Source organism: Myotis yumanensis, unplaced genomic scaffold (genome assembly GCF_028538775.1).
Source record: "Myotis yumanensis isolate MYYU_CA2020_CCGP unplaced genomic scaffold, mMyoYum1.0.hap1 SCAF_7, whole genome shotgun sequence".
In the NCBI taxonomy this organism is placed as follows: domain Eukaryota; kingdom Metazoa; phylum Chordata; class Mammalia; order Chiroptera; family Vespertilionidae; genus Myotis; species Myotis yumanensis.
The window spans coordinates 70,641,899-70,655,564 of NW_027223758.1; the positions used below are offsets into that span (position 1 = coordinate 70,641,899).

Genomic DNA, 13,666 nt, shown 5'->3' on the forward strand with positions numbered 1-13,666 from the left:
CCCACTGCCCCCGGTACCTGCGCCCCAGCCGGCAGACGATGCTTGGCTGCGTGGCGCAGCGCTGGGCAAAGAGGCGAGGAAGCTGCGGGGCGTGTGCGTGCGGGTGTGTGTGCGGGTGGAGGGATGTGTGTAGGCGCGTGACTGTGCGAGAGGCGCCGAGCCGGCCAACCCCACTGAGGGCGAGCGTGTGCCTGGCGCGGGCGTGCGCGCGAGGGTGTGTGCGCGGCCCAGGCGGAGCGCCAGGGCGGGCGACGTCGGCGGCGGCGGCGTTAGGACTCGGGGGACACCGCCCCCCGGAACGCCCCCCACCCCCCAGCGTCCCGCCCCCGCCCAGCCTCCCTCCTCAGTTCGCGCCGCGCCTCGGCTTGGAGCGCAGCGGCGCCGACTCCCGGAACCCAGCAGAGCCCGCCCGGCGCCCAGGGCGCGCACAGCCCGCGGCCGCGCCGGCGATGCGGGGCCACCCCGCGCCCGCCCCAGTCCCGGCCCCGGCCCCCGCGGAAAGGGGCTGAGCCGCCCGCCGCCGCCCGGATGGCGAGCCTCGCCGCGCTCGCCCTCAGCCTGCTCCTGCGGCTGCAGCTGCCGCCGCTGCCCGGCGCCCGGGCTCAGAGCGCCGCAGGTGAGTGCGCCTTCCGCTCCCCGCTCCTCCCGGGACGCGCCGCGGGACCCTCGGAGGAGAAAGTTGTGCGGGTGCGGGGGGCTCGGGTCTCGGTGGCCAGAGCCCGAGTCCCTGCCTCCCGACGCCGGCAGTCGCCGCCAGGCGCGCCGGGGCCAGCGAGCCCGGCCCCTCGCGTCCCGCGACCGCGCGCGTTTGGCCAAGTTCTCCGCTTCACTTTCCGGCCGTCCCCTTCCGCCCCCTCGCCCCCCCACGGGCTGGAGTAACTTTCCGCGGTTGCTGCGAATATCTCCGCTTGCTGCCTCCCACTTGTCGGAATCCGTCACTTGCTGTTCGGGGCGGCGAGATGAGAAGCAGCTGGGACGCCCGGCGGGGAGCGTTCTCGCCCCGCAGCTTCTCGGGCAGCGCGCGCTTTTCGTGCGGTGGACTGGCCGCCAGCAGGCGGGGCTGCCGGGGCGGCTGCCGGGGCTGTGGCTTGTTTTCTCCGGGATGTACAGGAAGCTCGAGACCATCTCTGTACACGCTGCGCCCTTAAGCTGGTCCTTACCAAGCGCCGATTGCACCTGTGGGGGTTTGTGTTAGTCACAGAGCGAGCAAACTCCTTCCTACCTCTACCCACCCCCCGTGTTTGTTTGTTTTTTTCTAGAGCAGATGGGCGCCCTGTTAACGGCCTTTCTAATAGAGTGGCTTTGACCTGTGAGCATGTCTGCTCCTGAAAAGTTTGGGGGACTCATATTTGGGTTTGACCATGGGGAGGAAGGTGAGCAGGGGCAATTCTCAGCGTGTATGTGTGTGTGTGTGGGGGGTGCCCTGGTATATTCCCGATGGTAAGGTGGGATGCACAGGGACCCCCACGATTCATGGGCTTACATACCCCCAAACTGTACCACAGGCAGTTCCCGGTCCCGAACCACCAAAAGAGCAGTGGCGGGAAGGAGAGAAGGGAAGAAGTGGCGACGGTATGCTTCCAAGTTCAAAATCACCTTGAAGTTTCTGAGCACCCGTTGGTTTTGGAGTGACCACACTGAAGGGAGGTTGCTGGGATCACAGGGACAGGCTGAGATTAGCAGGTGGGACTTGGAAGGGCGCTTTTTGGAGAGCTGACTACCAGCGGTGCCCATTGTATTATCACGCCGAGAGGTAGAAAGAAGAAAGAAAAAGACAGCAGACAGGCAGGCAGGGAGCTTTGGGGGAACGAATCCTCTTTAAACAGGCGGCCTCCGAAGTTAAGAACCCCTGGAGTGACCTTCTATGGGAAATGCACTGGGGTCTCCCTTGCTCCAAACCGAAATGGGAGCTGAATGTGGGACTTCTGTGAAGGGAAGCCTGTTTCCGTGGCGGAGAAGTTAGGCGACTAGGACGCCTCCTTTGAGGCGTGTGAAGATGAGAGGTCGGATTAGCAAGAGAGAGAAGAGGGACAACCACGGCCCTGTTCTAAAGATGGTGCTCCAGTCTTCGTTTCCAGGTTTTTGGGTCCGTACTAGGTGTGCTAAGGAGGGAAGGGAGGCGGCTGCTTGTGGCAGTCCTGTGGACCCGGGCATGATTTGTGACTTAGATTTTCCTGTCCTTCAAGTCCTGGCGGGCATTAATAGTATGTGCTCACGTTCTCGCAGCAAAAACAGTATCAGAAATATTCCACCATGGGTCTCACTGAATCCGCTCTTGGGTTAGCGTGCAGTAAAACCATAGCGGCTTGGGGACCAGTTCGGTGCTGAAAGCACGCCGGTTCAGGAGGCTACCGCCAGGTGGCGCTCGCCCACAACTGTTAAAATGCAAATCTAGTTGCTTTCATCTCTGGAATAGAACTTCTTTTCAATTTTTAAATGAGTAATGTGTTTATTCAGCAGCCTTTTGTTAAAACATTAGAGAAGTGTGAGGAGCAAGCACCTTTTCTTTTGTTTGCTCTTTGGAACACAGGGGAAAGAAAAGCAGTCCTGGAGTACAGTTTGGGAAGAAATCGACTGTTAAGTCACCATATGTTTCTTTGGGTTCTACCTGAGCCCGGTGGCTTCTGCAAATCTACTATAGCATGTACTGAGCAAGCGACTGCGTTTGTTCCAAGGGCTCCTTAAATGAGTGGGAGTAGATTGTTTTGGAGACGGGGTGTATTCTAAGCCTCATTTGTAAAAATGGGGATTTCCAGTATAATCTATTCATTCTGGTTTAACGCTAACTAGACTATTTAAATTAGATGATCTTCCCAGGTTCCCTCATGAACATCCACATTTGTAGATGCGGGAATGCAGCAAATGTTGACCTTTAGAAATGGACTTCTATTTTACATTTCTTTCTAAATACAGAAATTGTTGGAATCCATATCTAGCATACATGTAACAATAGCTTGATTTCCTTTAAAGCCTCTTATTTAAAACTTTTGTCAAGTTTGGATAAATAATACATTTTAAATTCAGTGGCATGCTCTCTGTATTCTTTTAATATGAAAATCCCCACTCTGGAAAGCAACGTCGTATCTGTAAGCTTCCGTTTAGCACACAGTTGGGGTGATATGTTTTGCTGTGCCATGTTGGTCACTGTGTCCGGAAGTCCATGGTGTAAGCCTGTCATTCTCCCTTACTCTAAGACGTGTTTTACGAGTCAGGATGATTTTTGTAAGGAATGATAGTAAAAAAGCATTTAAATTCAGTGTGTTCAGAGTGTGGCAAAACATGATCTAGGATGGGTTAAGAGGGAAACAGTTAACAAACGGATAAGGGGGTAATTGGTCCATTTACTACTGGGTATCAGCCTTCATACATTGAGAGCAAAAATGGATCCTAGAGGGGGCTGACTTGCGATCGCAGTTGTTAGCAGTGTAGTCATTTAACTCGGTAATCATTGCCAGAGACCTCTGGGGAACTGTTAGCAGTACAGTCAGATTTTACTTTCGGTCGTGGATTGCTCGATTTGTTTCCTAATAAAAGAACAATTAACGTGCAAACCTGGCTTGGATCCTGTTTCAGCAACAATTGCAAACACATTCCTAGTGAAAGCAGATCATCTTCTTGGGTTACGACGCACTACCTTTCTTTCTCCTCCACTTAATTCCTTCTTGCTTTTCCCTGGCACAGCTCCTGCAGGTTCTGTCCGAGCTGCCAGCCGAGAGGCGTCTGCTGTCGTATGTAACCGTCGCCTTTCAGAGCCATGATCACAGGGCATTACAGCATTGTTCTTTTAAGCATGGGATACTCCCATGACTCCCCGACTGTGTTGCTGTGGAAACGAGCAGTGCCATGTAGGTGGTGGGCCCTTGATAAATATTTATTGATGATGAGGATGAAGAGATGGTGGCGTCTCTTGGCAACCATGGCGAGCGACACGGGAGTTTAAGTCGAGAGGCAGCCTGACAGAGAGAAATGAGGATGAGCTTTGGAGTCTGAAGTCCTAAGTTTGAATCCTGCCACTGCTTCTCTCTCTAGCTTTGCCAGCGCGGGCACTTCATTCCTCTTCTCGGATCCCCAGCTTCTCATTTGTAAGAGAGGATAGTTATAGCTGCCTCACTGGATGCTGTGAAGACTAAAGATGGTGCATGCAGAGTGAATAGGGGACTAGTGCACAGCAGGACTTGATTCTTACCGGATCCTTGTCCAGGACTGGCCTCGGCATTGGTGTAGGCACACAGGCCAAGGGAGCATCGGTGGGGAGCTCAGTTAGGAATTGGCAGTGAGATGGCTGAGTCTTGGTGATGATTCCACTTTTTCTTCTTGTTGGAGGTTGATTCCCTGCCACCAGAAGGAGATTTAAAACGAAAATTTCTAACAGGTGACACTAATACATGTGGCCATTCGAGGGTTTAGATAGGACTGTTTTAAGTACGCTTACGTTCCTAAATGAGAACCGATTAAAAAATACACATGGTTGCACATTGTAATGGGAAAGTGTTTGGGTTTATCTTCCCTCCCTTCCTACCACCCTTCCTCATCCAACCTTCCTTCTCCCAGGGCCTTGTCCCTCATCCGTGTCCATCTCTTATCCAGAAATCAAGTGCATGGCACTCCAGGGCAGCGGGGGGCAGGTGCGTTGTGCACTCGATAAAGCAGAGAATAAGCTAACATAAAGAGGGCTGTGGCATTCCAAAAAAGAAAGGAAAAAGCTGTGAGGTTATTGAAAATAAACCATGTCCGACAAGTGTAATAGCATTTACAAGCACATTACAGACGGGGCTAGGAGGCAGCACCATGTAGATATTAGAAAGTAGTTGGAGTGTCTCCAAAATCTGATAAAACGGAGTCGAATTGGTTTGGAGAGGAAGGAAGCCACGGGTTGTTTTAATGGATTAATAACATTCAGGTGCAGCCGGAGGGACAGTGGGGCTCACTAGTGTTGTGTCCAGGTTGGCCATTGTGACCATGGGATTCAGAATTTGGTGTGGGCTTGCTGGACACTTTTATGTGCCTGGAAAACGGAGAAATGAACAGGTTGACGCCGTTTACTTATTATCTATTAGTATGAGTTTCAGGCACCAAAGAAGCTACAGAGGGACCCCGTGAGGCTTTGGGGCATAGATTCCCAAGGGACCTATCAGAAGTCAACTGGGAAAAATGAGAATTAATGTGTCAGAAAGGCGGAGTGGTGAAAGGGTAAGGAGCCATTGAGAGATGGTGATCATCAGTGTGTTTATCCCGAATGCCAGCGTTATTTCACTTGGCCCATCCTAGGTAATTACACAGACAGGGCTGCTCGGGAGCCCGAGGGCCCACCACCAGGCTGGTGGGTAACTAACACTGACATGATCCGCAGTGTTACTGGCACGTTTTCATTTCACACTGGAGTCAGTCTGCTGCCTGACACACACATCCACTAGTACACGCGTGGAACACTAGCAGATATACAGTCTTTTCAATTTCTTGAACATTCAGCTTAATATTTTTATTGTTTGCTGGAGGGAATAAACAAATGGTGATACCACTTTGGTAAGCAGTTTGGCAATTTCTTTAAAAAGTTAAGCACACAAGCACCATAGGATCCAGCAGTTCCACTTCTAGGAATCTACCCAACAGAACTGGAAACATAGACACACAAAGACACACGTGTGGATGTTCATGGCAGCATTAGTCATGGTAGCCACAATCTGGAAGCCAGCCCAGTGACCAGCGGGTGAATCCATCCAATGGACTAGGGCTAGGAATAAAGAGGAATGAACTATCAATATACTGTATATACTGCATGCCACAACATGGATGAACTTCAAAAACATTATGCTAATCAAAAGAAGCCAGATGCAAAAGGTGACATATTATACTAAGTATTCAGAAAAGGCAAACGTATAGAGACAGAAAGCAGGTCAGTGGTTGCCTGGGCTGGGCCCAGGAGCAGGGATTTATGGGGGAAATATTTTGAAGTGATGGAGAGATTTGAAAACTGGAAGGTGGTTATGGTTGTGTAACTGTATAAATCCCGTCTCTCAGCTTGGGATGTGTCCTTGATAAGTTACTTCTCTGTTCGGAACCCATATTTCTGCAGCTGTGAAAGTGGGCACACAGCAAAGCTTTGGTGCCGTAAGAGCTGGAGAGAATGCCTGTCAGTTGTACAGCTAAGCTCCTGGCACGGAACAGGCACTCGGTAAATAGCATTACTATTACTTAGCCTTCGCCAGTTTCCAAAATAATGTGTTGCATTAGTTATTTGAAAGGCATTAGTTTTTTGGGTCATTCTCAGCTCTTTAGACTGTGAATTAAATCAGTGAAGTAACATTTCCTTTCCCTTAGCGGTTTGGCAAAACCAAAGAAGTTTAAAACTACTACCAAGTTTTGAAAAGGATCTGAGCAATTAGGTGGCTTTGTTCACTGTAGAGTAGTGGATACTGAAACTGCTCTTTTGAGAGCTAAATCGGCCGTGTCTGTTAGCATTGAAGATGCGAGCACCTTGTGCCTGGGGTTTGGGGAAGGGTATGGATTGGTTGGGGGCCGAGACTAGACCATTCATCCATTTTCTCTCTCATTAAGCCAAGAAGAGTAGAACTGCCCCGCTTGGGAGCCGAGGCAACAGGTGCCAGCCCCTTAGTTTTCTAACGGGGTGTACAGCTCCCAGCGGGCCAGCTTCCCGGACCCAGGAACAGCTGTTTTCTTCCGATCACCCCCACTTTGCTTTACTGTGGTACCAAAACCATTCGCAAGATCTCAAATCCTCGACTCCTGGGGGTGGCTTTATATTCCTCCATACGTATTCGTTCTGCATCGACTCTTCGGAACCAAGCATGAATTACTGGGTTCACGCCAGCAAGGAGACGTATTTAAAGAGCACTTAATGATTGATCCTCATTTACGAGTGGCTTGGGAAGGTTTGGTCTTGCTTTGATTGACTATACTTATGGCTTATTGTTGCTGCGTGAATGATCACAGGTTGTTCAAGCCAGATTCATTTTCACCATTTTCAGACATTTTTGAGAACGTCCATATTTTTCTGTGACAACAAGGATCTTTAGGCTCACCTCTAGGGTTTCTCTCCCAAACATACAGCCAGTCATTTTTTAAAATAGAGCCCTGGTCCTTTTTAGCGGTGACATCAGAAACTGAGGTGCACATTGTGGTACTTTATTTGAAATCTGGAGTAGAACAGGATAAAACAGGGACTGCTGGTGATGTCAGGGATAGAACAAAAAGATATCATCAGATGGGAAACCAAGATGGCGGCATAGGTAAACACCGGAAATTGCTGCCTCACACAACCACTTTAAAACTACAACTAAAAGACAAAACGGACATCGTCCAGAACCACAGGAAGGCTGGCTGAGTGGAAATTCTACAACTAGAAGGAAAGAGAAAAGCACACTGAGACTCAGAGGAGGTGCGGAAGTAAAGTGCAGAGGTACAGAGGCGCATGTGGAAAGGGCTGGCAACTGAGGACACGGTTGTCTTTTTCAATCGCGAGGGAGTTTCAAGCTCCCGACTGCTCTGAACTCCAGTTCCGGGCGAGTCTCTGGGGACCCGGACTCATATGGGGAGAAACTGGACTGTCTGGCATCGATCGGAACTCGAGGACGGCTTTCTCTCAGAGGTGCTTGCAGCGATTATTGCGGGACACTGAGACGCAGGGCCTCTTAGGGTAGGACTGAGGAGCAGCCATAGCTGCTTGCTCCGCCCTGTTGATCCCCTGAGACCCCACCCCACCCAAGCTGTGCACAGAGGCTTTTGCATATGAAAGGCCTGGCCCTTTGTAATCTGAAAATTACCTAACAAACTGCAGCTGGGTCAGAGAGACTCAGAACTTCCAAAAGAAGGCCCAAGGCCCCACAGCAGCTTGCATTGCTCCACAGCTGGGCCTCATCTGGGCACCTCCAAACCCCAAACAAAGAAGAGGAATCTGCAGATCTCTCCATAGCTCCTGCTGGGTAGCCTCAGGCAGAGACTAAATTAGCACCTCCTTAGAAATCCAAGAGCCAGTGTACCCAGTGGTCAGAGTGGGACTATCCAGATTACAACTCCTCAGATCCATAAGGGACACACTCAGGGGACAGACTCAGTGAGCACCAAAGCCCCACTGAAGCAAGTCTTGCCCCAGAAGGGTGTCTCCAGCACAGAAGTTCTGCCACTGCAGACACAGCTGATTCTCACAGCCAATTGGCCTGGAGGTCAATTCCCCCCAGTGATACCTATAACAATCAAGGCTTAACTACAACAAGACTGTGCACAAAGCCCACAAAGGGGTGCACCAAGAGTGTCCACCTCAGGTAATTGGGGAGGCTGAGCCACTGGGCCCTATAGGACACCTAGCACACAAAGCCACTCTATCAACACAGGGAAGCAGCCAAAATGTGGAGACAAAGAAACTGGTCACAAATGACAGAAATGGAGGAAAGCAAACTACTAGATACAGAGTGCAAAACCATACTTATAAGGTTTTTCAAGAATTTTCTAGAAACTGCCAATAAATTTAGTGAGACCCTCAAGAAATCTAGTGAGACCTTTGAGGTTATGAAAAAGGACCAACTAGAAATTAAGCATACACTGACTGAAATAAAGAATATTATACAGAGTTCCAACAGCAGACTAGAGGATCGCAAGAATCAAGTCAAAGATTTGAAATACGAAGAAGCAAAAAACACCCAACCAGAAAAACAAAAAAAAGAATCCAAAAATATGAAAATAGTGTAAGGAGCCTCTGGGACAACTTCAAGCGTACCAACATCCGAGTTATGGGGGTGCCAGAAGAAGAGAGAGAGCAAGATATTGAAAACCTATTTGAAGAAATAATGACAGAAAACTTCCCCTACCTGGTGAAAGAAATAAACTTACAAGTCCAGGAAGCGCAGAGAACCCCAAACAAAAGGAATCCAAAGAGGACCACACCAAGACACATCATCATTAAAATGCCAAGAGCAAAAGACAAAGAGAATCTTAAAAGCAGCAAGAGAAAGAAACTCAGTTACCTATAAGGGAGTATCCATACGACTGTCAGCTGATTTCTCAACAGAAACTTTGCAGGCCAGAAGGGAGTGGCAAGAGATATTCAAAGTGATGAATAGCAACCAAGATTACTTTATCCAGCAAAGCTATCAACCAAGATTACTTTATCCAGCAAAGCTATCATTCAGAATTGAAGGTCAGAGAAAGAGCTTCACAGATAAGGAAAAGCTAAAGGGGTTCATCACCACTAAACCAGTATTATATGAAATGCTGAAGGGTATCCTTTAAGAAGAGGAAGAAGAAGAAAAATGCAAAGATACAAATTATGAACAACAAATACACATCTATCAACAAGTGAATCTAAAAATCAAGTGAATAAATAATCTGATGAACAGAATAAACTGGTGAATATAATAGAATCAGGGGCATAGAAAGGGAGTGGACTGACTATTTTCCGGGGCGGAAAGGGGTGTGTGAGGTGCGGGAAGAGACTGGACAAAAATTGTACACCTATGGATGAGGACAGTGGTAGGGGGATAAGGGCAGAGGGTGGGGTGGGAATCGGGTGGAGGGGAACTATGGGGGGGGGGGGGAGAAGAGGAACAACTGTAATAATCTGAACAATAAAGATTTAATTAAAAAAAAGATATCATCAACAGCATGTGTTTATGACCACTTATCTCTGTGATTTTTTAAAAATTGATGTGAGCACAGAACTTATACTAATTAAAAATATTTTTGGCATTGTCATACAGTGTGCTTTAATTAGAGGCTAGCTTAGAAGTTGATGTCACCATTTCTTTTTTTTTTTTCCCATAAGTATCTTGGAATTGACCCCTACGTGCACAGGCCCAGATGTGTCTCATCGCTCAGTGTTTCTTGGGTGCCAACTTTCTGAAAAGAAGAGAAACAAATCCTCGTCTGCCTCTTAGGGAGGGTGATACTAACTGTGTCAGTTATCGATCGCTGTGTAACAAGTTATCCCCCCAAACTTAGTGGCTTTGTTCTCTCGCCATTTGTTTGGGTCAGGGACCTGGGTGTGGCTCTAGCTGAGTCTCTGGCTCAGGATCGATCATAGGATGCAGTCAGGTGTCCACTGGGGCTGCAGTCAACTCAGCTCAAATGGGAAGGGTGTGCTTCCAGGCTCGCTCGCATGGTCCTTGAGAGGATTCGGTTGTTGGCTTGAGGGCCTCAGTTTCTCATGCGCTGTTGGCTAGAAGCCACCCTGGGTTCCTTGCCAGACAGGGCCCTCGTCAGGATGTGGTAGCTGGCTTCATCAGGGGCAATCTAGAAGGCAGGAGAGAGTGTGAGCAAGGCAGAAGTCTGGCTTCTATAACTTAAATTTGGAAACGACATCCCATCACGTTGGCCATATTCTGTTTGTCAGAAGGAGGTCATAGGTCCAGCGCACACTCGGGGAGGCAATCACCCAAGGGCTCGAATCCTGGGAAGTGAGGATCACTGGGAGCCATTTCAGGAGCTGCCTCCCACAGGGACCTCAAATAATAGGCAAGGATAGGAAACATCGTATCTTGGACAAAAATAACTTTTAAAGTGTGTCCAAATCATTTAATTCTTTTTATTATTTTGGGCACGAGTGTCAACTCATTGACAAGGTTTTACTCTCTAAAGGCCTTTGAAAGGAGAGATTTACTGTCTCAGAATTCACTTAGCCTCGATCTTAAAAAAGTTAATTAGGAATGTCAGAAAGTAAAAATTAGTTAGTGTAAAGATCTATCAGAAAACTTTTAAAACTTACCCTAAAAGCTGAAGTACTATGACATTTTTGTAAGACTGTAGATCTTTCATACTAGTCCCCAGGCTCCATAAGAACAGATTTATAGAAAACACCAAATAGATTAGAGCTATTCTATCATTTAGCTGAAATTTACTGTTTTTATTATACTTAGACTTCCCAATCCTAAAAATTAGTACTTATTTTAGGCCTTTTTGACACATTTCCAGAAGGTTTTTAATTGTCACGTAAAACCAACATTGAGGATTTAATAAGTTTCGCTATTAAAAGTTTTCATGTAAATATACAGACTGTTATGTGGATCAAAATATGTCCTGCCTACACTTGTAGTTCCAGTTGCTGTGACAATAGTACAGTCATTACAGAAGAAACGCAGTCACAGTATTTTGTCAGGTTGGGGCCCATGAGATCTTCCAGTGATGGATGGTTTTGTCAAAATCCAAATGGGCAGACCAGGCATTGGAATTCCTGGTGGGGACCTGCTCCAGGAATTTACCTGTTTCCACAGGTTACCTATTTGTTTGGAGTGGTGGGGTGGTGGTGGTGATGTTTCCCAAGGTCCCTTTGTGCTTGTCTGGGCATTGTCTATATGGAGGCAGGAGGGTCACCAATTTATGATGGTCCCAACCCCAGGCCCTTTTGGAGTCATTTCCACAAGGTGACCCTGGGGAAGGAGGAGTCAACACACCTTGAGTTGGCCCTTCATCTGACCAGGGGAGGTGTTTGTCTGGCCTCTACTGTCAGGGGCTTGGATTTTTGAGGACTTTCTCATTTATGGACCGTCACCTCAGGCCTAGTTGTACAAGGTTGGGTGGCAGGCCTCCTCCTTGGTGTGAGGGAGGTGGGGGCATAATTTCCTAGGTGTCTAGGTCAGGGCTGCGGCAGGCGGTCATGTGGAACCTGCACGGCCTCACGTGCAGGATGGGGTCCAGGACCTCATTCCCGCTGTTCCTGCTTGAGTTCAAAGCCATTTCCATGTCCACTTCTATTTCCAGATCCTGAGCTCCTGATGTTTACGTCTTATTTTTTTCCCATTTATTCAGTAAATCTTTCCTCTGCGGAATATTGTCCACTTATTATCCCTTCACCTTTTGCATTATTTGTCACCTTTTGTTAGAGGACATGTGTGTTGGGGTGGGGGAGTGGTTTTCAGCTCAGAAACTTCAGAAACCAAGACTTCAAGCCGAGGTTCTAACCTGTCTCAGAACAGAGGTGGGTGGGGGTGGGGCGGGAGGCGTGATCAGTATTTTTGGAAGCCGGCTCCAGCTCAGGATGGTGATCTTCCTCCAAACAAAAGTGTCTGCAACAAAGCAAAGGGCAGCTTTCAAACACTTGGGTTGCATTGTCTCGAGGCCATTTAAATTAGGTTTATGGAGGAACTGTGGAAACGTATAATTTTCATCTATTACAATGCTCAGCTTAAACATGCAAACACTTTAGTTGAACCCAAGTACCATACCACCCTTGCTTCACACAGACGTTTCAAAAACATTTTTTTTTTGGGTATACAATCAATGAAAAATTTCCATCTCAATTAACTCCTTTGAATTTTTGTGTGCAGAGGATGTGCATTTCAGGTAGAACGTAATTTCTGGGACTTGGCCTTCTGAACACCGTTTTTGGTGGAGGAGTGCAATTACCCTGAGCAGATCTCAGAGCTCCAAGGTCACCACTGCCTGTAAGAGGTGTATGTGTATTTGAAAACAGAACGTTTTAGTTTAATTTAGCCCCACTCTCCTTATTGGTCACTTTTTCTTTTAGTGAAAGTTAATCATGTCAGAGCTTCCTTCCTTTTATTGTCTTTGCTTCTTCCTACATGTAAGACGGTAGCACACATTTCATTTCACCCGTGTGAAAAAGCGTATTGTTGTTGCTCTTACCTGAGAATTGGCTTAGCAAGCACAGAAGCATGTCTCAGTCCCAGTCTCGCTTCCTCTCACCTCCAAACCTTAGCCGCCATCACCTATCCCTGGGACCTTACTGACCAACCTGTTCCGCCTGGAGCTCTGGGATTCCTTGGGATTCCCCCACCCCAGGTTACCTTTTCCTGTGTCTACTCTGAGGCATCCCTTTGCAATCTATAGATTCTGGGTCAAACCTCAGACATTTATTTCTTTTGGGGTCTGAATTCCCTTAGTCCAGGCCACCCTTATGGCTCATATAGAAGATTCCGGGAGTTATGTCGTGGGCTCAGCCATCTTTTATTACATGTTCGGTCCAAATAGTTGGAAGGAGAAGAACGGGGGATGAATTCTATTTGACTCTGCTCCTCCCACAGAAATTCTCATAATTCAGGCACATTTTACCCATTGTTCCCCACTTCAGCTTTCTGATCCCTGACTAAAATGTGGCCACGATGGGGAGCTCTTTATGCCTGTCCCACTTATGACACCAAGTGGCATAGTTTCACATGGGTTGCTGCTGATGGGGCGTAGACCTTGTATGAAAGTTTTCCCATCAAACTTCCATGAAGCCCTGATTTGCTTACCTAAAGATGCAGGATCCCAGGGGAGTGAGGTGACTGCGCAGGGGAGCAGCAGATGTGGTATGTCTTGGCCTGACCTTTCTGGCTTCTTGCTTCCCTATGGGGTGTGTGGTTTCTAGTGACATCTTAGCACTGGCAGAATCCTGCTTATACACAGAGGCAGGACTCTTGCTATGCTGCTGCCCTTTTATATCAGTATTTTGGAAGAGCTTATGCTGCAAATTTGAGCATCTATTAAGGAATATTTACAAATATTAGGATCTTCTGGTTCATGGACTGAACTCATCATCTGCTAGATGATCTTCTGTAGGAAGAAAAAAGAGTTTTATGAATATAACAATCAACTGTGTATTAATAATTAAAGCATGTGTATTTAACTACAGTAGTATAAAAAGCAGAATGGAAGGCTACATTCCTTAGAAAAGGTACGAGGAGAAAGGGGAGTGGAATGGTAGGTAAAGGGCAATATT

General features: G+C 47.8%; 1 protein-coding gene across 13 annotated transcripts in view; it reads left to right on the plus strand.

The window, feature by feature from the left end:
* The first annotated feature begins 404 nt into the window (after positions 1–404).
* The window catches only part of PTPRT (protein tyrosine phosphatase receptor type T), a 935,828-nt gene continuing 922,566 nt past the window's right edge, over positions 405–13,666 (plus strand). For 12 of the 13 annotated variants that reach the window (XM_070420935.1, XM_070420937.1, XM_070420938.1 and 9 more), the window contains exon 1: positions 511–616. In XM_070420935.1, coding sequence (XP_070277036.1) covers positions 529–616 — 88 coding nt within the window. In that variant the 5' untranslated portion in view covers positions 511–528. Of the gene's footprint in view, positions 617–13,666 lie in introns of all 13 variants that reach the window. The other variant, XM_070420943.1, reaches the window with a different exon arrangement.